This window comes from Ammospiza nelsoni, chromosome 4, assembly GCF_027579445.1.
Source record: "Ammospiza nelsoni isolate bAmmNel1 chromosome 4, bAmmNel1.pri, whole genome shotgun sequence".
NCBI lineage: Eukaryota > Metazoa > Chordata > Aves > Passeriformes > Passerellidae > Ammospiza > Ammospiza nelsoni.
The window spans coordinates 70079294-70103720 of record NC_080636.1 but is presented as its reverse complement, the minus strand read 5'-3'; the positions used below and the strand labels follow the sequence as shown (position 1 = coordinate 70103720).

The 24427-nt window shown below is 38.2% G+C and overlaps 1 protein-coding gene across 1 annotated transcript; it reads left to right on the top strand.

Moving 5' to 3' along the window:
* Positions 1–734: 734 nt before the first annotated feature.
* On the top strand, positions 735–16955 carry ASIC5 (acid sensing ion channel subunit family member 5). The gene is made up of 10 exons (XM_059471163.1): positions 735–774; positions 2973–3279; positions 5588–5819; positions 6947–7066; positions 7966–8115; positions 8676–8823; positions 10339–10395; positions 12504–12672; positions 16041–16132; positions 16756–16955. Exons 1-10 carry the CDS (start codon positions 735–737, stop codon positions 16953–16955), a joined length of 1515 nt encoding a protein of 504 aa, XP_059327146.1.
* Positions 16956–24427: the final 7472 nt, after the last annotated feature.

The window sequence follows — 24427 nt, the reverse complement described above, 5'->3', positions numbered from 1 at the left end:
TATATCCCAGGTTTGAATTTCTAGTATTTTTATTCACTTTTATTAGATGTTCAGCTCTTTTCTTGAAATAAATTTCAAACAAAATAATTTTGCACATTAACAAAAAAGCAGCCTCTGTACTTTTGCATAAGGCCTTACTGGAATGATTGACCCTGTGTATATTCATCCTTGCCTACAGGGTTAATTCTTAGAAGTAACAGCTCGTTTTTGCTGAAATGTCTACAAGAACAAGAAATCTGGAGCTGGTTATGAAGACAGCTATTCAAAGTGTGGATAGACTGCATCCTGTTCCTGCTAGCAATCTAGTGAGAGACATTTTACTGCTCTCCCGACCAGGAAGGGGCTTCTTATTTATCTCAAGAGAAGCTATTTAATTCTGAACAGCACAGTATTTTAGCAAAGATCATAGGCTTTTCTAAAACAGAAGGAAAATATGTGAAAGAAATTTGTAAGGTGATACAATACCCAAGTGCACTTGTGCGACTATGAGCATAATAAGTAATTATATATAAAGGTGTACATCTGATCCTGTAATCAAAATTATCTCCTTCACATTGCAGACTGTGTTAATAAAAGGCAAAACATAGCAACCCCAGCAGGTAAATTACCCAGTCCCATGTGTCATTGAGAATCACCTCCCATTTAGTGTTCTATAAAAGCCATTACCTGGCAGTGATCACAGTGGTAAGGCAGCTTCTTATCCATCCTTTCCTCACTGAAATCAGCACGGCCTCATGGACCAGCTCAGGAGATTCATTCAATGGGATGCCAAAGGTATGTAACTAGGTATTTTAGAGTACTTTACCAACAGCTTTGTTATTTGTCATCTTGTCCAAAAGTAGCAATAATGTACCTTTTCAAGATACAACAAAGAAGGGAGAGCTCAAAAAAGCTTGCAGAAAAAAATTTGTATGCTTACTTAAAAAATGTTAAAAGCCTTTAGCTATTGGCCCTCTGTGTATTTAGAATAAAGCTAATACAGTTTTAACTAGGGAATTGCTAAATAGCATTTTCTGCAGAAATCTGGAAGTAGAGTAAGAATTCTTTAAGACACTCACAAAGTAGTGCTAATGAAAGCAGCAACATGCTATTATTAGATTATCTTATACATTAAAAGCAAAACTTTTATTGATTTTTTTCTCAGGTGAAACATAATTTTTACTTACTACTATTTACTATACTAGCTATGCACAGGAGGAGAAATGCAGCTTAGCTTAATTTTTGCTAGATTCAAAGTTACACCTCTGCTGATTAAGGCAACTATTGTTTTTTGATGGCACTTGGCTTCTATGTAGGGACATGCTATCATTCTTATACTAGCTCAATGCATATAAGAGAAATAAATAGTCACAGCATTGTCCTTGGAGAAAAGGATCTGACTTGCCTGTGATCTCTTGTTGCAGTCTATAGGCTCCAGATGCAGAGATGTAGGAATGTAGGAATGTACTTCTCCCTCTGTTCTGTTTTGGGGAACAGGAAAAGAACTCATCCCACTGTCCATGTGCTAGTGAGAGAGAAGCCTACAGCAAAACCAGAAATCTTCTCCATTCCAGCATGATGTACAAATCCACACAGGGCTGAACAGATTTGCAGTGGGCTCCAGCAGTCACTAGAGCTAGGAGAGAAACTTTTGAACAGTTTTGCAGCGGAGGATAAGGATAAAGGATAAGCGGAGTCTGAGGATAAAACAAGGTCATAGTAAATTACATAATATTGATCAAAGTACTTACACAAACCTTAAAAGAGCAACATGAAGTAAATTCTTTCCCTTCAGAAACATTTTGAAATCCAGCACCACCTGGGATTTCATTATCATGGTCCAGAGACTGTGGGCCAAGGAAAGGCCCCAGAGTACTGATGTGGTCACGATGTGGCTCTGGCAGATGACTCTTACATCCTTTGTTCCTTTGCCCAGCTGTAATAGCCTTGAGTAACTCAGCCTTTAAAAGGCTATATTCTCTATGTACCACACATGCAAAGAGTTAAAGCTAATTTTTGGATACAAACAGAAGAGAAGCATTTAATTGCTGTTAAACACTGATCTAAAGAATACATTTTTGGATATTAAAAACTGTCTCTCAAACTTTCTTGATTTACTGTTCTTATGGACTTAATGCCAAAAAAAAAGTAGTGGATGGCAACCTGTGGAAGAAGCACTTTGCAAAAAGAGAGATCCAATTTTGACAAGGTACAAAAAAGATCTCATGAAGTTTCCTTTATTTGGATATTTTGGGAGAGAAAATTAAGTTTAAATCCATGTCCAAAAGGTTATTAGGCATTAAGCACAGTAACATTACTGCAGTTCCAGATATTGACTACATTCATTATTGTTATAGCCCTTTTTAAACTTTAAAAATGGTTTGGTTTATTTTAATATCAGTTTATAGAAAACATGATGCAAACGAAAACTAAACCCATCCCATTTCAAAGTTATGGAATCAGACAAGTGTGAACCTAAGGAAATGAGATTGGGTATTCTTTTGAATCTGCAAACCTTCCAATACTTATCTTGAAAATTTTAATAGTGAAAGAGTGAAATTCCCTTTCATATAATTCCATATCATTCATTTTAAACCTAATTTGTCAGAGCATGTGTGAAGGACCAGTCCTTTATGGAGTTGTTGCTGTAAAAATGAGATGTTTAACTTTTCACATAAGCTCACCAACCTATGGTTTTAGACCCCTGATGTATGTCAAAATCCTATCTTTCCCCCAAAAGTGAAACTACTCTTAAATTAAAGTGCTTAAACATTTGTGGGCTTGAAATACTGCAAGATATACTTTATACTCAGGGCAACACTGAGCCCATCTCTTCCCACACAACTCTTCCATCCTCAGAATCAAGTTCATTACTTAAAGAGAGAATTTGCAATTAAAGGGAAAATTCACATCAGAATTATGAGGATTCCTTTTTTTTTTAGTGATGGTTAAACGCTAATTTTTTTGAAACTTTAACTTTGTTCCACATTCAGGAATACTGGAAAAGATACGATTGTGTTTGATAAAGAAACTGCTGCCAGACTGGGAAGACAGAAGGAAGTATCACGAGGAGTTTGCCTCATCCACTTCGTTCCATGGCGTGCACAACATTGTGCACAGGCAGAGCAGGGCCCGCAGGGCGCTGTGGCTGCTGGTGGTGGCGGGCTGCCTCGCCACTGCTGCCTGGCAGATCTGCAGCCGCTTCAGCTACTACCTCAGCTGGCCAACCACCACTGCCGTGGTGGTACAGTACACGGAAAAAGTCAAATTCCCCGCCGTGACCTTCTGCAACTTGAACAGGTACAAATTATGTTTGTTGTTTGCTCTTGAGACGCAGCACATCTTCATCTGAAAGCAGATCGGTTTCACAACCTGTTTGGACAAATCACATAAACCAAGGATAATATGGCTATGAGGGGCATGTCTTCCACATGTCCCTCACCTCCCTCACCACCACATGATACTTAAAAGAGGATGAAAATACAAGAATCAAGAAAGGGAGGCTGCTTTCATAATCTTCCCCTTCCTTCAGATGACATGATTTTTAAGTTTCACAACAGAAATTGGAATAGAAAAACTCTGGTAGTAGTGTTCTGTGTATCAGTGTTGCTTTTCAGTGTAACTAAGGGGCAGCCATCAGTCCCATTCAAGTTAAAAATAAAAGACAAGATTAAAAAATTATTTTAAACAGGAACTTCATGCAAAGGTAAAAATCTTAGGTAAAACAGATATTCCTTTCTCAGAGGTGCTCAGCCTTCATGACTCCTGCTGATGTCTGGAGGTTTTGCAGGACAAAATCATTTGGGTTGTTTGAAAATTGTGTGTTTAAGCAAGAGCTTCACTACAGATTTCTACATTTGAAGACAGTGTCCAACATTCAGTGCAGCCACTTCAAAAATAATTTAATGAAATTGTGGCTGATTTTTAGAGCAAAAACATGGAACAGTTTTAGAAACACAGAAAGCTTATCCACATTTTTTTCCTCAAAAATTAGTACATTTTCTCATTTTCCACCTTCTGCTGGCAGAATCAGCCAGAAGCCCAAGTCTCAAAGGCCTGGAGTCGTTCTGCCTCTCTCTGCCACTTCCTCATTACCTGCATAAAGCTACCCTGGGTTGTACCACACGATGGGCACTGCAGACAGAAGTCTCTCTGGCTTCAGTGGGCTGGCTGTTACATATGAGCCTCAGTTCTTGTACCCATAGCAGCAGCACACCGTAAGGAGCCAGCCACTGAGCACAGCATTTTCCCATCTAAGTAACAGTTTGCTGCTGTATCCATCTGCCAGTCACGCTGTGCTTATCCTCCCCTCCTGCTCTTATTAACTGGGGTTTTTTCATTAGCAAGACAAAGAGCCACAGCACTCCCTTTGTCTTTATTTTTTGACTCAAATTTAGTGGTGAAAAGCTGTTCCTATTAACCTTCCTTAAACTGGGGCATCAAGATCTCTTACACAAATATGTTACGTTAATACATTTTTAAAAATAACTTTATAACTTCTGTAAAGCCTTACTTTACTTCAATAAAGAACTTCAGCGCTGTACATAAGGTAAGCACCATCAAAGTCTCATCATGCTTTTGAGTCTTTTCTAGTGGATTCAAAGAGTAAAGATCACCTTTGATTAAACCACCACGCCACCAGCTCATGGGAAGGTACACTGTCTAGAGTGGGGTGCAGCGCCTTAGTAAAGCAGGCACATGAGACTATTGCAAATGTGCTGAGAATTCCATTTCCAAATTAATGAAGACAGCTTTTTTTTCTGGAAGGGACAGCTCCTCTCAGCTAGTTTCCCACCCGTAAACTCAATTGTTCAGCTTGTCATCGGTTCTACTAATCTGGTTGTTGGTTTACGTGAACGGTTCATTTTTGTATTTGCAGGGTTTCCAGACAAAGGAAGAAATGATGGATCTAACTTCCCAATGGCAGGAACGTGGATCTAACTCCACGTTCTTAGAAGGCTAATTTATTATTTTATGATACTATATTATATTAAAGAATACTATAGTAGACTATACTAAAGAATACAGAAAGGATACTTACAAAAGGCTAAAAGATCAAAATAAAAGCTCGTGACTCCTTCCAGAGTCCTGACACAGTTGGGCACTGATTGGCCAATGAGTGAAAACTCTCACACCAGAAACCAATGAAACAATCACCAAACACATTCCAAAGCAGCAAAACACAGGAGAAGCACATGAGATAATATTATTTTCCTTTTTCTCTGAGGCTTCTCAGCTTCCCAGGAGAAGAATCCTGGACAAAGGGATTTTTCCAGAGAATGTGACGGTGACAGTTCATTTACTCAGGGGATTTGGTTTTTAATGTTTAGTAAATAACCACACACAACAGAAATATTTCCTATATGACTGACCAGAATAGCCATGGGAAGGTGGATATTTGCTGTTTCCAGATATGGAAATACAATCCTAGAGATAGGGACTATATTGTTTGTTCATGTTGCAGAGATCAAACTGCAACCTGTTGGGCAAGAATCACTCATAGTTTGTGAGCCGATAGCAAATTTGTCACAGTTTTGTCAAAATTAGCCTTGAGATCAGTCCTATAACTACAGAATCCCAAGCAATTCTTTTCCTTTCTCATTGGCAGGTTTCAAGCTCATGCTGTGAGCAAGCTGAAAGTAATTTTTTTAATTTGGAACACTGTATCTGCAATTCTCCAAAAATTTGCTATGGAAGACAAATATTCTCAGGAGTTAAATGATTTCCTTCTTGGGAACCAGAACTTCAGCATCAAAGACTTTACAAGGCAAAATGGGTTTTATCTGAACAGCAGCACATTGCTTGAATGTGATTTTTTTGGAAAGCCATGTTACCCACAGGTAAATATGTTTATTTTATTAAAACAATAGCAAAGAGAGGAAGGGGATATATTCTTTATACTCAACTTAAAATATCTAGCTTTGCCACTGCTCCCCTATTGCTCTTTTACAGTCAGAAAATAGAGAACAAAAGTGCTGCTCTAAATTACCCTGAGGGTCTCAGTTCTCCCACTGACTACAGAGGCAGCCTGCTGGACTCTCTGAGCTGTAAGATGGGAATTCAGTTTAAATTGCTCTCTGCCTGATGCCACTTCTGCACAGACAGCAGCCCTTGAAAGCTGTCACACCCCCAGGCTGTATCTAACAACCTTTCCCATCAGTGGCCTAAATGAAGGACAGTTTGAACCAAGTTTTTTTACATGACGTGATTCTGTGGTTTTGTTCTTGAGGTCAAGAATACAGACAGCCAGGGTAACAGGAATTTTAAATCTTGCAAAGAAAATAGCCCATGTTTGGGAATTTGGGATGACAGCCAAAAAATATGATCGTCCCATTTTTATGTCAATTATTCTGTAAAGGAATTCCCAACTTAGACAGAAATGTGAACAAAGTCAGGTTTATATCCTTTCAGATTAATCTAACCTTTAGATATGCTGTAGATTCTAAAATTAGGCATTAGAGACTTCTCTTAACTGGAAGACACTAGTGCTAAGAACTAAACTAAAGCAATGAGATGCAGTCATATTAAATTTCGAGGTGGTTTCAGGAAAAAATGCAAATATTGTACTTTCATATGTAACATGACATTTATTTTTGAAACAGTCTGCACTAAGCAGCTAATGGAAAAAAATTAAAATTTATTTTTGAATATATAATTTCTATATAATGTAACAGGTATAGAAATAACACAGGACCTCATTAAATTATTCTGAGCAGCTCATTAGTATTAATAAAGAATGTGAAATTTCTCCTTTAAACTTCATTTTCTATAGAAAGGGCTGAAATACTTTTGAATATTTCATTAAACGCCTCTTTTCTTATTGTAATATTGAGCACTTTGGACAAAAAAATAAAACTAAATAAGTCAACAACAACCCCAGTAGCCCCTTTCTTGCATTGTAATTAACTAAGGAAACTACAAGTGTTCTTTCTTTCATTTCACCCTTTCCTATTTTCCTTTATTGAAGGATTTTGAACATGTGTTTACTGAATATGGAAACTGCTTTACTTTTAATCACAATGATCTTTCAGCAAGAAGAGTGAGTTTGTCTGGAAGAGGCTTACATTTGCTTTTTGATGTCCAGCAGGTACCGCTATCCTAAGGATTATAAGCAATGAATCATGTACTAACTTATAAATTTGTGGAGGGGTTTTTTTGTTTGGTTTGGGATTTTTGTTTGATTGGGGTTACACAGGCCTCCAGAATTTCATGCACAAAATTCAAAATCAAGACTATTTCCAAGTGAGAGTGTATTTTAAAGGAAATACCAAAATAGAGCTTTAAAAAGACAGAATTAGTAGTGACTCTGTCCCCAGCTAAGGGGAAGAAGGTTGTGAGTGAGCATACACATACACTGCTCATTCAGAACTGAAACATGTCATCAGAGGAGTGATTTAATTTTATACAAGCAGTTCATCTTAATAAAAGGCCCAGAAGGGAAGGTCACCTGGTGCCAGTTTCTATGTAGCACCAAATTTTAGTTAGAGCAGCTGCAGCAGCTCAATGCCAGCCAAGACCTTTGCACTGTAAATTGTTTCTGACATTAGAATTGTCTTTGACCAACAAAAAGGCAGAACAGGGAAGAAAACTAATAGATTGATAAATTATTAGACATTGGCTTTTGTTCTCTAGGAATTATAAGTCAGGAGTGAAAGGTTCTGAAGAGAATAATGGAAAGCTTAGTGAAATGTGATGGGTAGTTGCAAGTAAAAGGAACAAATCTCCAAGTTATGAGTAAATGCTAATCTATGACTTCTTGTATTTAAAATTGGGGTTGCCAAAAAGAATAAAAAGGTTAAAAGTTTATAGCAACTGGAAGGAAAACCACAGAGGTAATGAACAAAGGAAATTCAAGTCAGTTTGCTTCTGTACTTTCCTGTAAATTGCCAAAAATATTACTAAACAGCACGGTACCACAATAAATATAGCTAAAAGTTCAGATGGCAAGCAAAGCCAAAACGATTTAAACAATTCTTTTTGTATCAGGAGAAATTCACTGATGAGCCTACCCTTGGTTATACTGACGCTGGAATAACTTTTGTTGTCCACTCACCCCAAGAGCTGCCGCGCTTTGATGGGTTGGGTTTGCTGACGCCAGTGGGCACGCACGCGCAGGTCGCAATCCGCCAGCTGAAGGTAAGGGCTTTGCCCAGGGACTGGAAGGAGCGTTTGTTACTCTCTCCTGTTCTCTTCTGAAGCACTAACAATGAATCAGACATTTTGGAGTGCAAAATATCGATTATGCCTTAGTGAGTCCAAAAAATAACATGTCCTCCAAACGCAAGCGAAATTTGGGAGAATATCACTGCTTTTCCAACTTTGTCTACCAAAGTCAGCCTTATTTCCTGTAACTTTACAACCTCATTGACAGGTAATGATAAAAAGACATCACAGAATTTCCCCTATCAACACATTCTGCTATCATTAAGTGGTTCTCAAATTCCTAGCAGAATTCAAGTGGAGTAGAGAACCATTTTACACTAAGCTGTCTAATCAAGCCCTACTTTGTCTTTGAGAGAGGGGAGATGAATTTTTAATCCCAAGAGCATGAACTGTAATTGCCTCTAATTAAATCACAATGTTACAGCTTGTGTCTTCAACAGGCTTCCTGCAGCACTTTAAAATGTGGAAAAGCAATACCAGCGTTTAAAACAGACCCCCAAAAAATTGTATCTTTTGTTATTATTATCCTACAGTCAATTATCCAAGAATACCCATGGGGAGAGTGCAAGCCTGATATAAAGCTTCAGTACCACAAGATTTATAGTACTAATGGATGTTTGCTGGAATGCAAAGCCCGGTACATACAGGACTGGTGTGGCTGTTTGCCTTTCATTCTTCCAGGTATTTCTCAGGAAAATCATTATACCCCACGCTGATCATCTTCCTGGAAGATCTCATGTGTTATTGAATAACCAGAGTTATTGCTATATACTGAATAGATAGAGCACACATTTGAGGGAAATCTCCAGTTGATGTTAATTAAAATTCCAAGGAAACAAGCAAGATATTTGGTCAAGGCTAGACCTAGCATTGGGTCAATGTCTATTCTTAGGACACAGTCCAAAAAATAGAAACAATTATGCCTCAGGAGTGTGAGACAGGTCTGTAGTCTTCAACCTGACTTCCTAAGGAGCTGGAACTAAACCCATAAGAAGGCATAAATTTTCACACATAATCCAGGCAAGTTACTTTGCAGGCAGGTGTTCAGCAACCACAGCAGAAGAGCTGGCTTGAAGACAGAATCTCAGGACTCCTACATGAGCCACAGAAAGAGCCTGGCAGCAGCAAAGGCTCCACAAAGCCAAAAAGGCTGTATGAAGCCTTCTAATCAGCTTCAAACGTGGAGCACCAGGTGCATGCTGTAATACTCCCCTAAAGTATCCAGGTTGCTTAATCACTCCAGAAATGTAAGGCAGTAACAGTGAGCTCTCACACCTTTTCAGCATTAATGACAATACTGTCACCTAAAGCAACCCTGGAACCCAGATCTCTGCTCTTGCACCTCTTTTCTCACAACTGGTGGGCAAGAAAGCCACTAGATCACAAGAAAGCCTGTACTGACTCATTGTATTTTTTAAATATTCTGCTCAAGCAAGGCAGAAAGCTCTTACTAAATCAGACCCCCTAATATGTAATCTCTAGTCTGTTAGTTTGGGAACCCCTGGGAAAGGAGGTTGGCAGCCTTCTGCAAACTGTCATGGAAAAGGGGTTGCCAAGACAATTAAGTCTGGGTCTCCCATGCCTGGGGTGACAGCTTTATACTTTATACTAGGACAATTAGATAAAGGAGAGCAATGCCTTCTGGAACTGTGTGCTGAACTGCTACACCACATTTCCGTGTGATGGAAAAAAAATTTAAAATGGGGTGAAACTGAGGCCAACTGAAAATTTTGCTCTAGTTCAGCATACTATTTTACATCCTAGATCTCCAAAAAACTCCTGCATGAAGCTCAGAATTTCTGCAGAAACATGTGGGATGTAATCTCATATCAAATCTACCTTACTTTGGGTTTATTTTTTTTCATTTCCACTAGAAAAAGCAGAAATTCCTGTCTTTAGCAAGCTAACACCAAGAGTGAGCCACTCTTAAGCTTAAAAGCAGTTCAGGCTGGTACACATAATGAAGGTATTTGCTCCATCAGCAGCCTCCTGGCTTGGTCTGTTGTGTCTCTTCAGCCTGTACCCCTTCTGGTGTTGGCAACTGCACTGTGCCCAGCCGAATTGATTTCTCAGTTGTGTAATCATTAACCTGAAGTGATGAGCAAGTTTTGATGACATTACATTTCAGTTTAGTACAAATAGAGCTAAGGGTTAGATGGTTAATTGAGGCTCCTAAATATTTTTATTTATTTTTAGGAAATGGAACAGAATGTGACTTGCTGAAGTTTTACAAATGTGTTTATCCAGCAGTCTGTAAGTAATAACTTCATATTCATGATTTCCAAGCCAATTACAAATAGAAGACAATATCAATAAATATCAATAATGAAAATAATCTGAAATGGCGTACATCCCAGTCCATTTAATATTCTGAAAACAGACACCAGACAGAGCATGAAATATATTCCATTAAAAAAAAAAAACACACAAAAATACTAAAAAAAAAAGTGTGTGTATGTATGTGTATATATAAACTAATAGGAGAATTCATTTTAGCAATCAGAAATGGTTTAAAATGGAAGAACATCCAACTAATATGCTTTCAATTACCAAGCCTCTGGCTGGCATTTTCACATCTTCACAGCATCCTTCTAGATCCAATGTTATATTCTTTGTGCAAGAAGAGTGAACAGTACAGTAATAACAGGTTTGTTAACAGGTAAAACAGAAATCACTAGCTTTAAGATTTCATCTTTTTAAAAGTAAAATATAAATTTTGAAAGCACTTGAAATGCAATTCTTTTCCATAAACAAATAATCTATGCACAGTGGGTATGAAATTTGTAAGTCGCTGCAACAGACTGGAAAATATATAAAACAGTAATCTGAGAAGTCACTTTTCATGAACCTCAGAAAGCTTTGTTTTTGAATTGGTTTGGTTTTTATTGTGTAATGTGACTCTGAGTGATTAGCAGACTCAGAAGTTGGTGGGGGGACTGTTTTGATAAGGTGTGTGCAACATTCAGGCCAGATCTTCTACTGTCAACAATTACTTGTTTCCCTGTAAGCTATTTTAAAATGGATTCCACTAAGCTCACATTCTTATGATCCTTAAAAGCCTGTCATGAGGGAAGATATTATTTTATATTATTATATTATTTTACTTAAGAGATATTCAGTGACTGAATGTCAAAGAAACCACAGAGCAATAAGCAAAAATGACCCCAAATTCCTCTGAAGGATGGCCAGGATCCCAGAAGGTTTGCAGATTGATGGTCTCTGGGATCTCATTTTAGGGGCTGACCCTCCTTTGACAGTGTTGGAGAGGTAAGATAACAAAATAACAAAATAGATCTGATAACAAAATCCCAAGTAACAGCACACTTATCCAGTATCTGCAGGACCCACTAAGAGCATTATTTTAGCAGCTCTAAAGGCTGCCTCTCCAGAACAAAACCCACAACCCCAGCATCCCTGGAGAGTATTTCAAGTCATGAGCTAACAGGCTGAGATATCTCTTCCTCTGTGCTTTGCAAAAGTGAGAAACCCACCAGCAGAATGAACAGACACTGCCTCTGCCACCCCACAAACAGGACAAATAGAGCATCACAAGCAGGAGATCACAGTGCTCATCTCACAGCGATGGCTTATGATTTAGGAAACATTTATGCCTTACAATTTTTCATCCACATTGTTTTTCTCTAGCTTTGCCAGATTTCTGTAATGATTATTTTCTGTACTTCTTTCTGTACTTCTTTCTGTAATTCCTTGTTAAGACGAATGGTTCCCCAGTTTCATGGCAGCCAGACCTGCAGAATTTTATTACTTCTCTTCAGTGTTTGAAGAGGCAAAGCTTTCCCTAAGCCTTCTTAGCTGTCTTGAGCCCAATTATGAAATGGCAGGCAGAGGTTAAGGTAAAGTGAACTTATCTTACCAAGGTTTTTACAGTTATCAGATGATAGCCAACTGCAATTGGAACTGCTCTGGAAGATGTTTCTGTGCACTGAAATGAGCTGGTCAGGCACTAAGGCATTAATATCAAGGATATATACCTAAGTATTTAATTAAAAAGCTAGCACAGAACATGGAAAGTTGTCTGTTGTCTTTTTGTTTAACTGTGGGTGAGAAATAGTAAGCACATAAAGCCCCAATGAAGGCAGAAAGACTTAGAGGTGCTGTATTTCTTTGGAAAAAAATGAGAAATATATCTCAACCCTTGTTTTTGTGCACCAGTTTCCCAAATGAAAGTTGCAAACACTTATTTGATCCTTCAATACTGGTAAGTATCCACTTTTCTTGGGATAATTAATGCACACATTTATGAAAGAAAATTAAAAGTAATTTAGTAAGTAATTTTAAAGTTTTTAATCTGTGTGCTTTCTAAGAAATATTGTATAAAATTATTTATTCTGAAATTTCAGATAATATAGAGATAAAAGGATTATGTACAGTAGGGACACACAATTCCACTTGCCCTGCCCCGTGTGAAGAAACAGATTATCCTACCACTGTCACCTATTCAAACTTTGGAGGAGAAAAAGCCATAAAATATTTTTCTACAAAACTGAAGAAAAGCCCAGAATACATCAGGTAATCTTGCTTAACACCTTGTCTAATAAAGAAATTATCAATTCCTTTTAACCATGGTAGCAGAGTGTATGATGAAAATATGACCTTAAAAAGATATTCTTATGTGTGGTATTAGTAACATGGCCTGTGAGACAACATAATCTCTTGGACAAACTGGTAAAGATTTATACTAATTCATGTCTGCATTGATGTATGTATGTATTATACACATAGATACATATATATATGTATGTATATAATATACTAAGATACACCTAAGACTGTATAAAAAAGAATAGAAAATGCAATAATTACAATGTAATATTCTCAATTACCTTCTCTTTCACTAATCTCTGATGACAAAGTTTTTTTATCACTGTTTCAATTAGGAATTAAAAAAGTAGAGTTGTCAAACATACTCACAATGGATTCATTAGAGAAAACCAATCTTCACACTTCCACAAATTAGGGCAATGAAAAAACACAAATAGATGCTGCATAAAGTTTTTCTCCTTTTAGCCTATTCCCAAAGGAAGTTTTGTAAATACTGAAGACCTGGGTTTTATTGTAGCAGCAAAGCTAAAAATTTAATAACATTTTCTATTGCTAGTAGAATTCCTTAACACTATTTATATTATAGAAGTTATTTAGAAAATCTTTGGTACCACATCAATTCTCACAAGGTAGCAGAAGACAGAAACAGGTTGGTTGTGTGTGATTGAAAGCACTACTCAGAAAAAGGAGGTGGAAAATTTAATCCAGTTTCATACACTGAATTGCCTCTTTCTCATAGCCAGAGATGTCAGTAGTGCAAATAAGTATTAAGGCAGGTGCTACATGAACTCATGGTATATACAATATCAAAGTATTTTTATAAATAACTGTAGAACATTTGATTCCTGAAATATCTATGAGTTTCATTCTCTCAGTGACTTTGGTTTTCTCACTTTTGAAGGCATCAGTCTGCAAATGCTGACTGATATGCTGGCATATGTTTATACATGCACAGGAACTATACAAATCATAAAATGGTTGGGCTGGATGGGACCTTTAATGGTCAACTAATCCAATTCCCCTGCAATGAGCAGGGACATCATCATCTACATCAGGTTGCTCAGAGCCCAGTCCAACCTGACCTTGAATATTTCCAGGCATGGGCTAGTCACCACCTCTCAGGGCAACCTGTTCCAGTGTTTCACCATGCTTGTTGTAAAAGATGCCTCCCTTACACCCAGTCTGAATCTACCCTTAGTTTACAACCATTACCTCTTGTCCTATATCTACAGGCCCTATTAAAAGTCTGTTCCAAATGAACATTATGAAAATGAAACCTGTTATATACAAACAATAATAATCCCTTCAGGACATTTTATCTTTGTTGATTATTTTATTGTCTGCAAACATTATGCACAACTCAGTAATTATTCAATTACATAAGGGAACATACAAGAAATTCCCCTGTAACCAGGCCTTAACCAATAGGAATCCTGCCAACACATTAATGAGTACACATTTCAAACTATAAAACATAGAGATGTAATTATTTCCGAAGATGTTATGAAGAAAAAAGTTAAATATTTATTGATAATTCTGCTAGCAAATCCATTACAAGGGCAGGAGCCTTACTAACAGAATCTAGGAGAAAAGGATTATTTTTATACATTAGCGCTACCTGAATTTTAGTATTTTCACCCAAAGAGATAGAAGTGATGATTTTGTATAGAAAACACTTTATTTTCATTATTATTGTTAATGAGCTCACTGTCACTGCCAAAACGAAAACCTGCAGCTGTTAACACTTCTGAAGAATCACAGGAGGGTTTGGATTGGAAGGGACCTTAATGATCATCCAACCCGTGTGGACAGGGATACCACCCTCTACATCAGGTTGCTCAAAGCCCCATCCAACACAGCCTTGATCACTGCCAGGGATGGGGTATCCACAGCTTCTCTGGGCAACCTGTTCCAGTGCCTCATCACCCTCACAGTAAAGACTTTCTTCCCAATATCTAATCTAAACCTACTCTGTTTTGGCTTAAAGCCATTCCTTTTGTCCTATCCCTACATACCCTTGTAATAAGTCCCGTTCTGTGGTTTTTGTGAGCCCCCTTTAGGTACTGGCAGGCTGCTGTGATGTCCCTCCAGAGGGTTCTCTTTTCCAGGCTGAGCAGCCACAAGTCTCTCAGCCTGTCCTCATAGGTGAGGTGCTCCAGCCCTCTGATCATCTTCATGGCCTCTGTGGACTTTCTCTACATCCTTTTTATGATGGGAGCCCCAGAACTGGACAAAACACTCCATTCTGCCCCTCTACTTCACTCTTCCCTCAGTGTTCTGGTCACTCTTCCTTCGAAGCAGTCCAGGCTGACTCCAAGGGCTCCAAGTGCACATTGCTGGTTTGTGTTGAGCTTCTCCTCAACGAACAGCCCAAGTCCCTCCACTTGGGGCTGCTCTCATTCTATTCTCTGTTCTACCTCCACCTGTGCTTGTGCTTGCCCCGATCCAGGTTCAGTGCTTAGCACCTGGCCTTGCTGAACTGTGTGAGGTTTGCACAGGCTCACCTCTCAAACCTGTCCAGGTCCCAGCTCCTGGGATGGCAACCCTTCCCTCCAGCATGTCAGTCACACCACACAGCTCGGTGTCGTCGACAAACTTGCCAAATAAGCCCTCAGTGCCACTGTCCGTGTCACTAAAAAGATGTTCAACAGCACTGGTCAAAATATTCTACTTGGACATTGAGCCATTGACATTATGTGTGCGGGCAGTTTTTGTGTCAGTTTTCTTCCAAACCCATTATTTTTATATTCCATTTAAGACTTAGGCAGAGTCTTTCTGTAGACAAGATACCATAAAGAGGAGTTCTTCACTCCTCTTTATTACCTGAGTTATTACACAGGTCTTGCTCAAACTGAGATTTACCTACTCTTCCACTTTTGCAGCAGGCAAGAATATAATTAGATAAGTGAAGCTGCTTGCAGAGGGTAGAACTGAACATCCAAGTTTAGGACAAGCACTGCTCTGCACAAACATCCCAATTGAATTAAGCACAATTAAATATGCAGTTGCATGTAATTAAGAGTGGTAGGCTACACTTTACTTGACATGTCCATTCAAGTTTCTCTCAGTGATCCTTAAAAATAATGAGTCTATCCCACAGTACAGATCTAGAGCTACCTTTTCAACACAGTGGGAAGATCTACTCCTGCTAAACTGCTGTTATTATTTGGATTTAGGTGTTTCTCCTTCTCTCGTGTAACTGATTTTGATAAAACTCATCTAACTTCTCATTAAAGACACCATCCCTCTCCCTGAACTCAGACCATGCTGACAGATGTTGGTAAAAATGAGCAGCACTCCTGACTGTCTCAAGTAAACTCTGTATTTGTCATTAGGCAAAACCTTGTGCGTATTGAGATTAAATATCATGATCTGAGCTACAAAATAACACAGCAGCAGAAGGCTTTGACTATCTCTGAGTTGCTTGGTAAGTGAATGCATAATATTTATTATTGATTAGTAATTAATCTAAAAATAATATTTAAAAAAACCCCAGAAAACAAACTCCCCCATTTTTAAAATTCTCCCACTTCCTGAATAAAAAACTACTTCTGAACAAGAAGCACAATTTTTATATGTAATAGTAATAATCATGTCTGTCTCGTGGTGACTTTTGATACAGTCTCCCATCATTCCACTAAAGAAGCCGTGGTATGGACAGCAGCTGAGAGTAAGAGTTAAGTTTGGCACTAGTTTATGGTTCTGTTACACACAGGACTGTAAGAACAGTGACATTTGGGGATTTGGAGAGGAGAGGAAGAACATGGGAATGAGAAGCAAGGGAACAGCTAAAAGGGCACAGAAGTAGTAAATATTTTAAGTATCCATTTCACAGTAGGATGTCTTGTGTTGTACTTGCTTTATTTAGAATTTTCAAAAACACATTACTCCTCTTCAGTAAACTTTCTTAAGAATATTAATTCTGTTTTCCTAAAGTGATGGATTATGTATATTGAATTTATGCAGCACTTGAGCCTGGCACGGCTTTGTTTGCTTGCTAGACTAAACCAGATGCTTTGTATGACACATGTTTATTTCCTTCTATTACAGCTGATGTAGGTGGCCAGCTTGGATTGTTTTGTGGTGCCAGTATGATTACAATCATAGAACTGCTAGAGTATGTTTTTACTAACTTCTGTTGGATGTGCATCTTTCTTCTTTTGAAAGCTCCTGAAATGCCTCAATGGAACAATCCATCCCAGAACCAACCAACGCAAAAGGGAAAAAAGAGGAGAATACAAGAATGTTAATGGCTTGTGGAAGTCTGGAACTAATTGGTTTTGCAAATTCCCTTTCTTTTTAAGATACAAAGGAGACTGTAGTATTTTACACCGCTCTCCTTATTCTCCCTATTATTCCCTAAAATGATTTAACTGTGCTAAATAACTTTAAAGAGCGCATTTCACAAAGTCTCACTTTCCTTCTCATATAAAGAAAATTTTAATCTTTAAATTTGATTTAACAAATTAGTTTGTTTTTTTAAATATCATGGCAAGTGATGCTGACATATGATACAATTTAGCATTCATAACCCAGATTTTATCTTCTGTGTTTTGAGTGATGAGAAGTAATACACATGCCAATTTATCTCACAGAAATTTCTTGACTACCATAAACATGGAGCATTGCTATTTCTAAAATGCTGGTTCCTTATTAGCAACTCCTCTAGTATGTTATCATTGTAACATATTCCATTGAAGAACATGTAACTTCACCTAGAACAATTAGGAATGTGCCTAATAGCAATAAAATTTACAATACTACCTGTGTGAAACACATCAAAAAATCTCATCAGTCTACCAGCTATTATGGAGAACAACAGGGCATCCAAGTGGATGGCAAGTGGGCAAACACAGGTCAAGTTCAGTGTTTAATGTCATGAAAGATGATAATAAAGGCTTCATCTAAGTCTTACTAAATATGAGTCAGTGTAAGAATGTTGTGGCTTTGGTACTGATTCAGGCTTCCTGAACATTTATTTCAGTGTTCAGAAAAGCTTCCATGATTTCCTGCATCTGTTTGGGCTTATAGAACAGTGGTGGTTTAGTCTTCTACTTTTTTAAGACTGCAATGATTAAATAAAGTAATAAGTGTATTTACTGAAGAGCCAAGTCCTTAAGGTCAGATATAAAGTAATGAAAATGCTACCACTTGGCCATCATTGGCAACAGCTTCCCTTCAGCATAAGCCCTAGGATTTGCAATTCAGGAAACACAGGAAATGTTTTTGCTACCTAGAAAGAGTTGCCTTGATTTTTGTCCTCTAACCTTTTTTCTCAATTCTTATTTATTGGTCACTCCACTTCTGCTGGGACTTTCCCCCCTCACTGTTACCAAGCACAGGCACATTTGGCTCAGCACTGCTATAAAAATTGTTCTAACCCCACTGTTCAAGGTGTGCATTAGCCAACCCAGAGGAAGAATGGAAAGAACAGAGGAAACACACTGCAATATTTCTCCAAAGACTTCCCCCAGCCTCAAACAGTTTCTAACTGTGGAATTCTCGAGCCAAAAGAAATTATAGGTTTGGAAGTAGAAACCAGGTATTATCTGGCTTACGGAAAAAAAGAAAAGCAGGGTAAAGTTTAAACATAGTAATCAAGCACATCTTGTATTTCAGAGATCAAAGTGTTTTGTAGCTATCAATCACAATGATTTGTTTTGTTTGCTTCTATTAATAAGAGCTGAATAAAATAACATTAGTATTGTAAGGGCTAAAGAAAACAAAACTGGTATTGTTTCTGTCCAAAGGTTCACGTGAAATGAGGCACAGAACATGCTAAAAAATCAGCCAAAAAAGCACCAGTTCCCAGAAAGGGAACGTACTGAAATCTTTGCTTTGTTTAACAAGACTAAAATGACTTTTGCTTACACCACTGACTTTGGACAAGGACAGCTGAAATCACAGCTTGGTTACAGATTCTTTTAACATACGTGGCAGAAGGAGTTGTGAAGAAAGCACAAAGACTTGTTTTGCCCAAGGTCAAGTGACAGACTTGGATGGGGTTTTTTTTCAGCAATGGTTTGTGATAAGATTATATAAAGCAATTGATTCCCAGCACAGCTAAATTTAGCAAGTGTGCTGTGCAGCAGAGCAGAAGTAAGGGTGCTTTTGTATTTTGATGTATGACTACTCCTCTATTATGGCAATAGGATTTTAAAAAGTGTTAAAGAAAATGTCTGGCTCTACTGACTGGGTGACAATGTCATATCTGTAATGACAGCAGAAGCAGGGTATTTTAACAGTTTGATCAGATCATCTCCTACTTTAGCATGACTTTGTCGCTTATTTATTCAGTTTTCCTTTTCACAAGTGCACATCCATGCTCCAAGAAAACATACTGGCAAGCTTTTCCCATAGCAATTGATTCTAAAATGGTAGTCTTAACAATGAAATTAGTTTATATGATTGGAAAAGCTCCCTTAAGCTTCTCTCAAGTCTTTTTCTAATGTGCAATATAGAATTTTGTAAAAAAATTAAAAATGCATTTTAAAAAATTTTAAAATGCATTCTGTAGAAGCCATTAAACTTTAATGCTGTAGAGAATCTCAGACTCTTGCATACATTTTCTGAAGAACCAAGGAAAGAAATTTAGTTATGTGGATAATGACCTGTGTTTGGGAGCTCTGGATTTTATAGAGTGGTGTCACATTCACTTATGAATTTTATAAGTATTTTTCATAGAGTATTGTTTATACATAGAGTATTATTTATACATAGTATTCATTTTCAACTGAGTTCCTGGTATGAGGAAGACAGACTTAATACTATCAGAGAACTTGCCATAAGAGAATGGGGTGGGGGAAAGCTGGGGATAGTTAAAGACATGAATCACACCTTTTGACAAGTTTTTTAGCTCATTTCCCTTCTTCTAACTGTCTCACAATACTACTATTGCAATGTACATGGCAGCCATCTCTAAAGGAGTGCCAGAAAGTAAGGAATTATTCAAGAAATAATTTCCTTTTTTCCCAGAGTTCAGGAAACAGGTCTGGCACTTGCTTATTTGGCACAGCAAGATGTAGAATGTACAGAACGGCCTGTACAGAAGGATTTGGAGCAGACTCTCATGGCGTAGATGAATTCACTGCAACATTTCACCAGTAGATGCCCCACTTACCTTAGGCTGCTGTTCACAAGGCTCCTCTTGCACAGTTGATTTCTCAGCACTTAGAGAATTTCTCAGAGTAGCTGAAGTCAGATTGTTTCCCTCTGGTTAATGATGTATCAGCTGGGGAAATATTTCAAAGGAGCTTCTGACAAACCTGCCATTAATTAGACCTGCCATTATTTAAGAGACATCATCTTTGCAACACTATGTTTAGATGGATTTCTGAGGAAAACAAACAAAAAAAAAGTACACAGCCATCCCCACTCTGCATCAAAATAACCTACCAAAGCATTTCTTAAGGAGCTTAAACATGCCAGCTGATCTAACGTTGCTTAAGAAAGTGTTGGTCAAGGTAAAATAATTATCCTCACCAACTACTTTAAGCTGAAACTATGGGGCAGGGAGGAGGATTATTTCCCTATATAATCACTCAAGTTTGAAGGCACTTAGCTGTGCCTACACCCTAGCCCAAATACAAGTGATTGCACTGTGTGTGAATCTGGTGCTGGCAAACCTTCAGAAAAGAACTCTTCCTCACCTAAGTAGTACCTCATGGCAGTTGTTCAGTATTTTGGAAATCCAAACATGATCATGCAATTCTAAAACCTCCCAGACCAACATAAACCATATTGTTTCACTCACACTGTCTCTCAAAGTATGAAGTGTTTCCAGAACTTCATACTTCTGTACACAGAAGTGAGTATCCCTTATGAGGCTATAAACATTAGTACATCTTGTCATACTAACTGTATCCAGAGTTAAACACATTTTTGTGTTGGCAGTCAGTGTGCTCAATAAACTCAGGATACAGGAAATATTTCCAACTTCATACCATATTAATTACTTGTGCAACGTTGAAACATGACAGGGTTATAAATGATAAATTCTGTATGGTGAGGGTACTGCTGCAGATCCAGGGTTAGCATCACATCTTGTTCATGTTGCTTATGGCCATCCTGCACTGTTAACCCTCTTGCACTCTGTCCCTTCATCCAGCAGGAGATGCTCACCTCTGTTCACTCCTCGCTGAAAGCAGTCACCATGAGAAGGAAAGCTTCTTTAGAACACAAAAGCTTCCAAATGGCTCTTCCCACTACACACACAATTGATGTTTAAACAGGGAACACCCACGCATCTCTTGTCTCAGGACAGAAATGCCCAAGATGGTGGGGTTTTGTGGTTTTTGGTTTGAGTATTTTTTAGCATCTTTTGGGATCAGGACTACTTCCACAAAACTAGGAGAAAGAGGTTCACACATGCAGCCATTCTTTCTCGTGTGAAATTCTAGAACACTTCTATCTCCAGAGAAGAATGTCATTTTGCAACAGGAAGCCTGCTTAAATGCATATCTAGTTTTGCCTTGCTAATTCTTGGGGGTTACTTTCAAAGAAATAACCCTGAGCTTTAGAAAATTTAGTACCACTTCCAGTACACTTAAAGGTCATTAACGGAAAGGCTGATAGCCCATATTTGTTAGTATTTCTGCCTATTTTGTGACACTCAAAGCCACTCTCCCCTTAGCCAGTCATTTTGATTTAAAGAGATGAACACTAAATAAACACAGGTTGTGTCCCTTGTGGATATCAAATCTCAGCACAGCATTGAGTTCCCTTATCTCATTCTACCTATTTAAGAACTTGGCAAACAGGTGTGCAAGGCAGGATTGATGATTAGACACTTGACCATTCCTGCTACACCCCTGACACACTGTGTATCAGCTGAAGATAAGAAATAGGAACAGTTACAACAAGGAATGCTATCATGCACAAGCTGTAAAAAACGTGGGTTTGTCAGGGCTGCACGCACACCACAGAACATGCAAAAAGAGTTCATTAAAAATGAAAATTTTCTTCTGGTGTTTTTCAACTGAACCCATATGCCTCCCACAACAATGACTCATTTCTTATGCAGTTTCCGTAACTGATACTTCCAATAACTTTAGCTAAGAATTTTAATATAACCCTTTCGCCTGGGGTAACCAACAGGTCTTTGTGTACAGTAGCTACAAAGAGAACATCAAAACTTAGAAAGCCTACTGTGAATCCTCCCTAATAGGACTAGCCCAGGAATATTTTCCTGTTGGTCACCTGGCCTGCTACATGTTTAATCCTGAATTGCACCTAAACGTTTCTAGCCCCATTGCGTAGGACGAATATTACATGCTACACACTTTGATCCAGAGTTCAGCAGAAATTTTCCAACCTTAAAATGCCAACAACTTCAGACCATGCCCACGTAAATATACTGTTCACTTATAGATTGTGCATGCTCTAGTCTGGAAGTGCTGCATCACATCTTCATCTTCTCCTGCAATCTGAATAAATTGAATTTTCTGAGGCTGTTTTACTCCAAACATCTAAGCAATGTATGAATAAAAATGGCAAACAATCTCCTACATGAAACAAACCAGGTATGAGAAAAAAAGCCCTGTTTAACTGGAGAAACATCACAAAAGTCTGTTTTAAAACTAATTATAAGAAGCTGCTCACTGTTTAAACATGGAAGTCAAGCAAACAGTAACAAGTAGGAGAAAAAATTTTTTTAAAGGCCATACTGTTACTAAGAGACCTACATAATTCTAAAAAAAATACCTGAGAGAAGTGAAGTCATAGAGTGCATTACAGCACCAGATTTTAGAGAATTCATTTGTCCTCAAGCCTAAGTTGCTCCTTATTCTTTTTTTCCCAGGATTCCAGTTCAGACAAGGACTCTGCTGTGTGAAGTACCTCACAGACCCTGTTCCAAACAAAACTGTAAGGCACCTGGTTTTCTCCTCAATTCAAGCACATGTGTGTTTGGGAAGCCACTTTACATGGTCACATAAGAAAGTGTGGTTAGGCAGGCAATGGTAACTACGTTTTCTCTCATTCTTACTTATTGCACAGAAAACTTAAATGTCTCAAAAGAAATGGCCTCAATAGCAAGCAGAGAACAGCAAGAGCACTCTCATGTGATAGACATGACTTTTCCTGAGCTTCCCTTGTGAAGGCAAAGAGGTTTTGTACCTGGTGTATGAAGAAGGGTGGAGAAACAATGCTTTTGAGTTATGTGGACAGAGCAACTTCCTGTCACCCAGTTGCTTTGATGACATCTTTGGGTTTGCTCCAGAAAATACTCACCCACATAGGCTCTGCTGGTGACACTTGCAAATACTGCATTATGAGGTTTACATCTATATTTGGAAACAATCTATTTATTCTTTATTGCTGACACATGGCTGAAATCCCACTGGCTGGCATTGCCAGTTTCTGCAGACTCCATAGGAGGTTTTTAGTACAATAAGCCAATAAGAAAATATTGCCAGAAAACTCTGTCTGGAAATCAAGAACATTTTTAGCAAATTAGTAATGGTATTCAATTCCAAAGATGCATCCAAGAGTGAAAACCATCTCTTTAGGGAAGAGGAAGGAGTAGGTTCCCATTGAAGAAGAGAGTACTTCTCATGATGGTATAGCTCATATCTCTGAGGAAAATCAGGAGAGCTGAGGATTCAAACAGTTGCTGTGCTAAGGGAAACGCTAGACTTTTGCTTTCTCAACCTCTGTGTCTTTCACAATGCCCAACAAGAAATAAACCTTCTAAAGGTATAATTTTCTACTGAATGTGCACCCAGCAATGGAATTCAGCTCTTCAGCTCCATTAATTAACCCCTACATAAAACACTCAACACATTCCCACAGTGTAAAGTCAAAAAAAATAGTTCTGAATTCAGCTGCATAGTTCTGACATTTTTGCCTTAATAAAGAAAATAAACAAGTCCACAAAGTGATCAGTAATTTACATGATATCAAGATCAGACCCAGGATGCCCTGTAATGAAAATATGCAACAGCTACTTATCGATATGAATGTCATTAACAACAAACTATACAATAGTGGTTAAAGCTAGCAAAATCCTCCAGGATTACATCAGGGACAAAGTTTGACTACTTCTTTTTTCCAGTCTCCCCGTCTTAATTTATAAATACTATGTTACTCAAAAGCATTCTACCATTAAATAATCAGCAGAAAGAGGTTGAGGGTTAATTTCTGAGATTGCTCAGCAATCAGCTGAACAGAATGGCTCTCCTGCTGAGAAAGCTACAAGTGGAATGGATTTCTAGCATGTATTCTGAATGCATGCATTTGGTTTTGTATTACTAAGAGCAGGTTGATGAAATAAAGCATTTACAGAACTTGGTAATTAAAATGAATGCACACTTCACATGCATCAATAGATGAGTATTTGCCCTAAGGAGGTGAAGGACAGCAGAACAGAAAACAGATGGCAGGCAGGTCTCAGATCCATAAACCAAAACAATTATTTTGGCCATGCTTACAGAATCTGTTAGTGCCCAAATTCTGTCCCTCTTTTTCTTGTTAAAAGTGGGAAAGGAGCAACACTGCTTGGTACTGTTGTTTCTTTGGATGCTGATGGAAGATAAAGTCCTCAGCAAGGTCTTGGGTCTCCAGCACCTTGCCCAGGTCCCCTGCACCCACAGAGCCTCACTGCCTCTGCTCCAGGGCAAGGCAGGCGCATCCCAAATGCTGCTGCTTGTGCAAGTGTCCAGACAAGGAGAGAAGCCCAAATGAGGCCTGGTGCTCAGGAAGCAACAAGTCTCCTTTTCTTCAC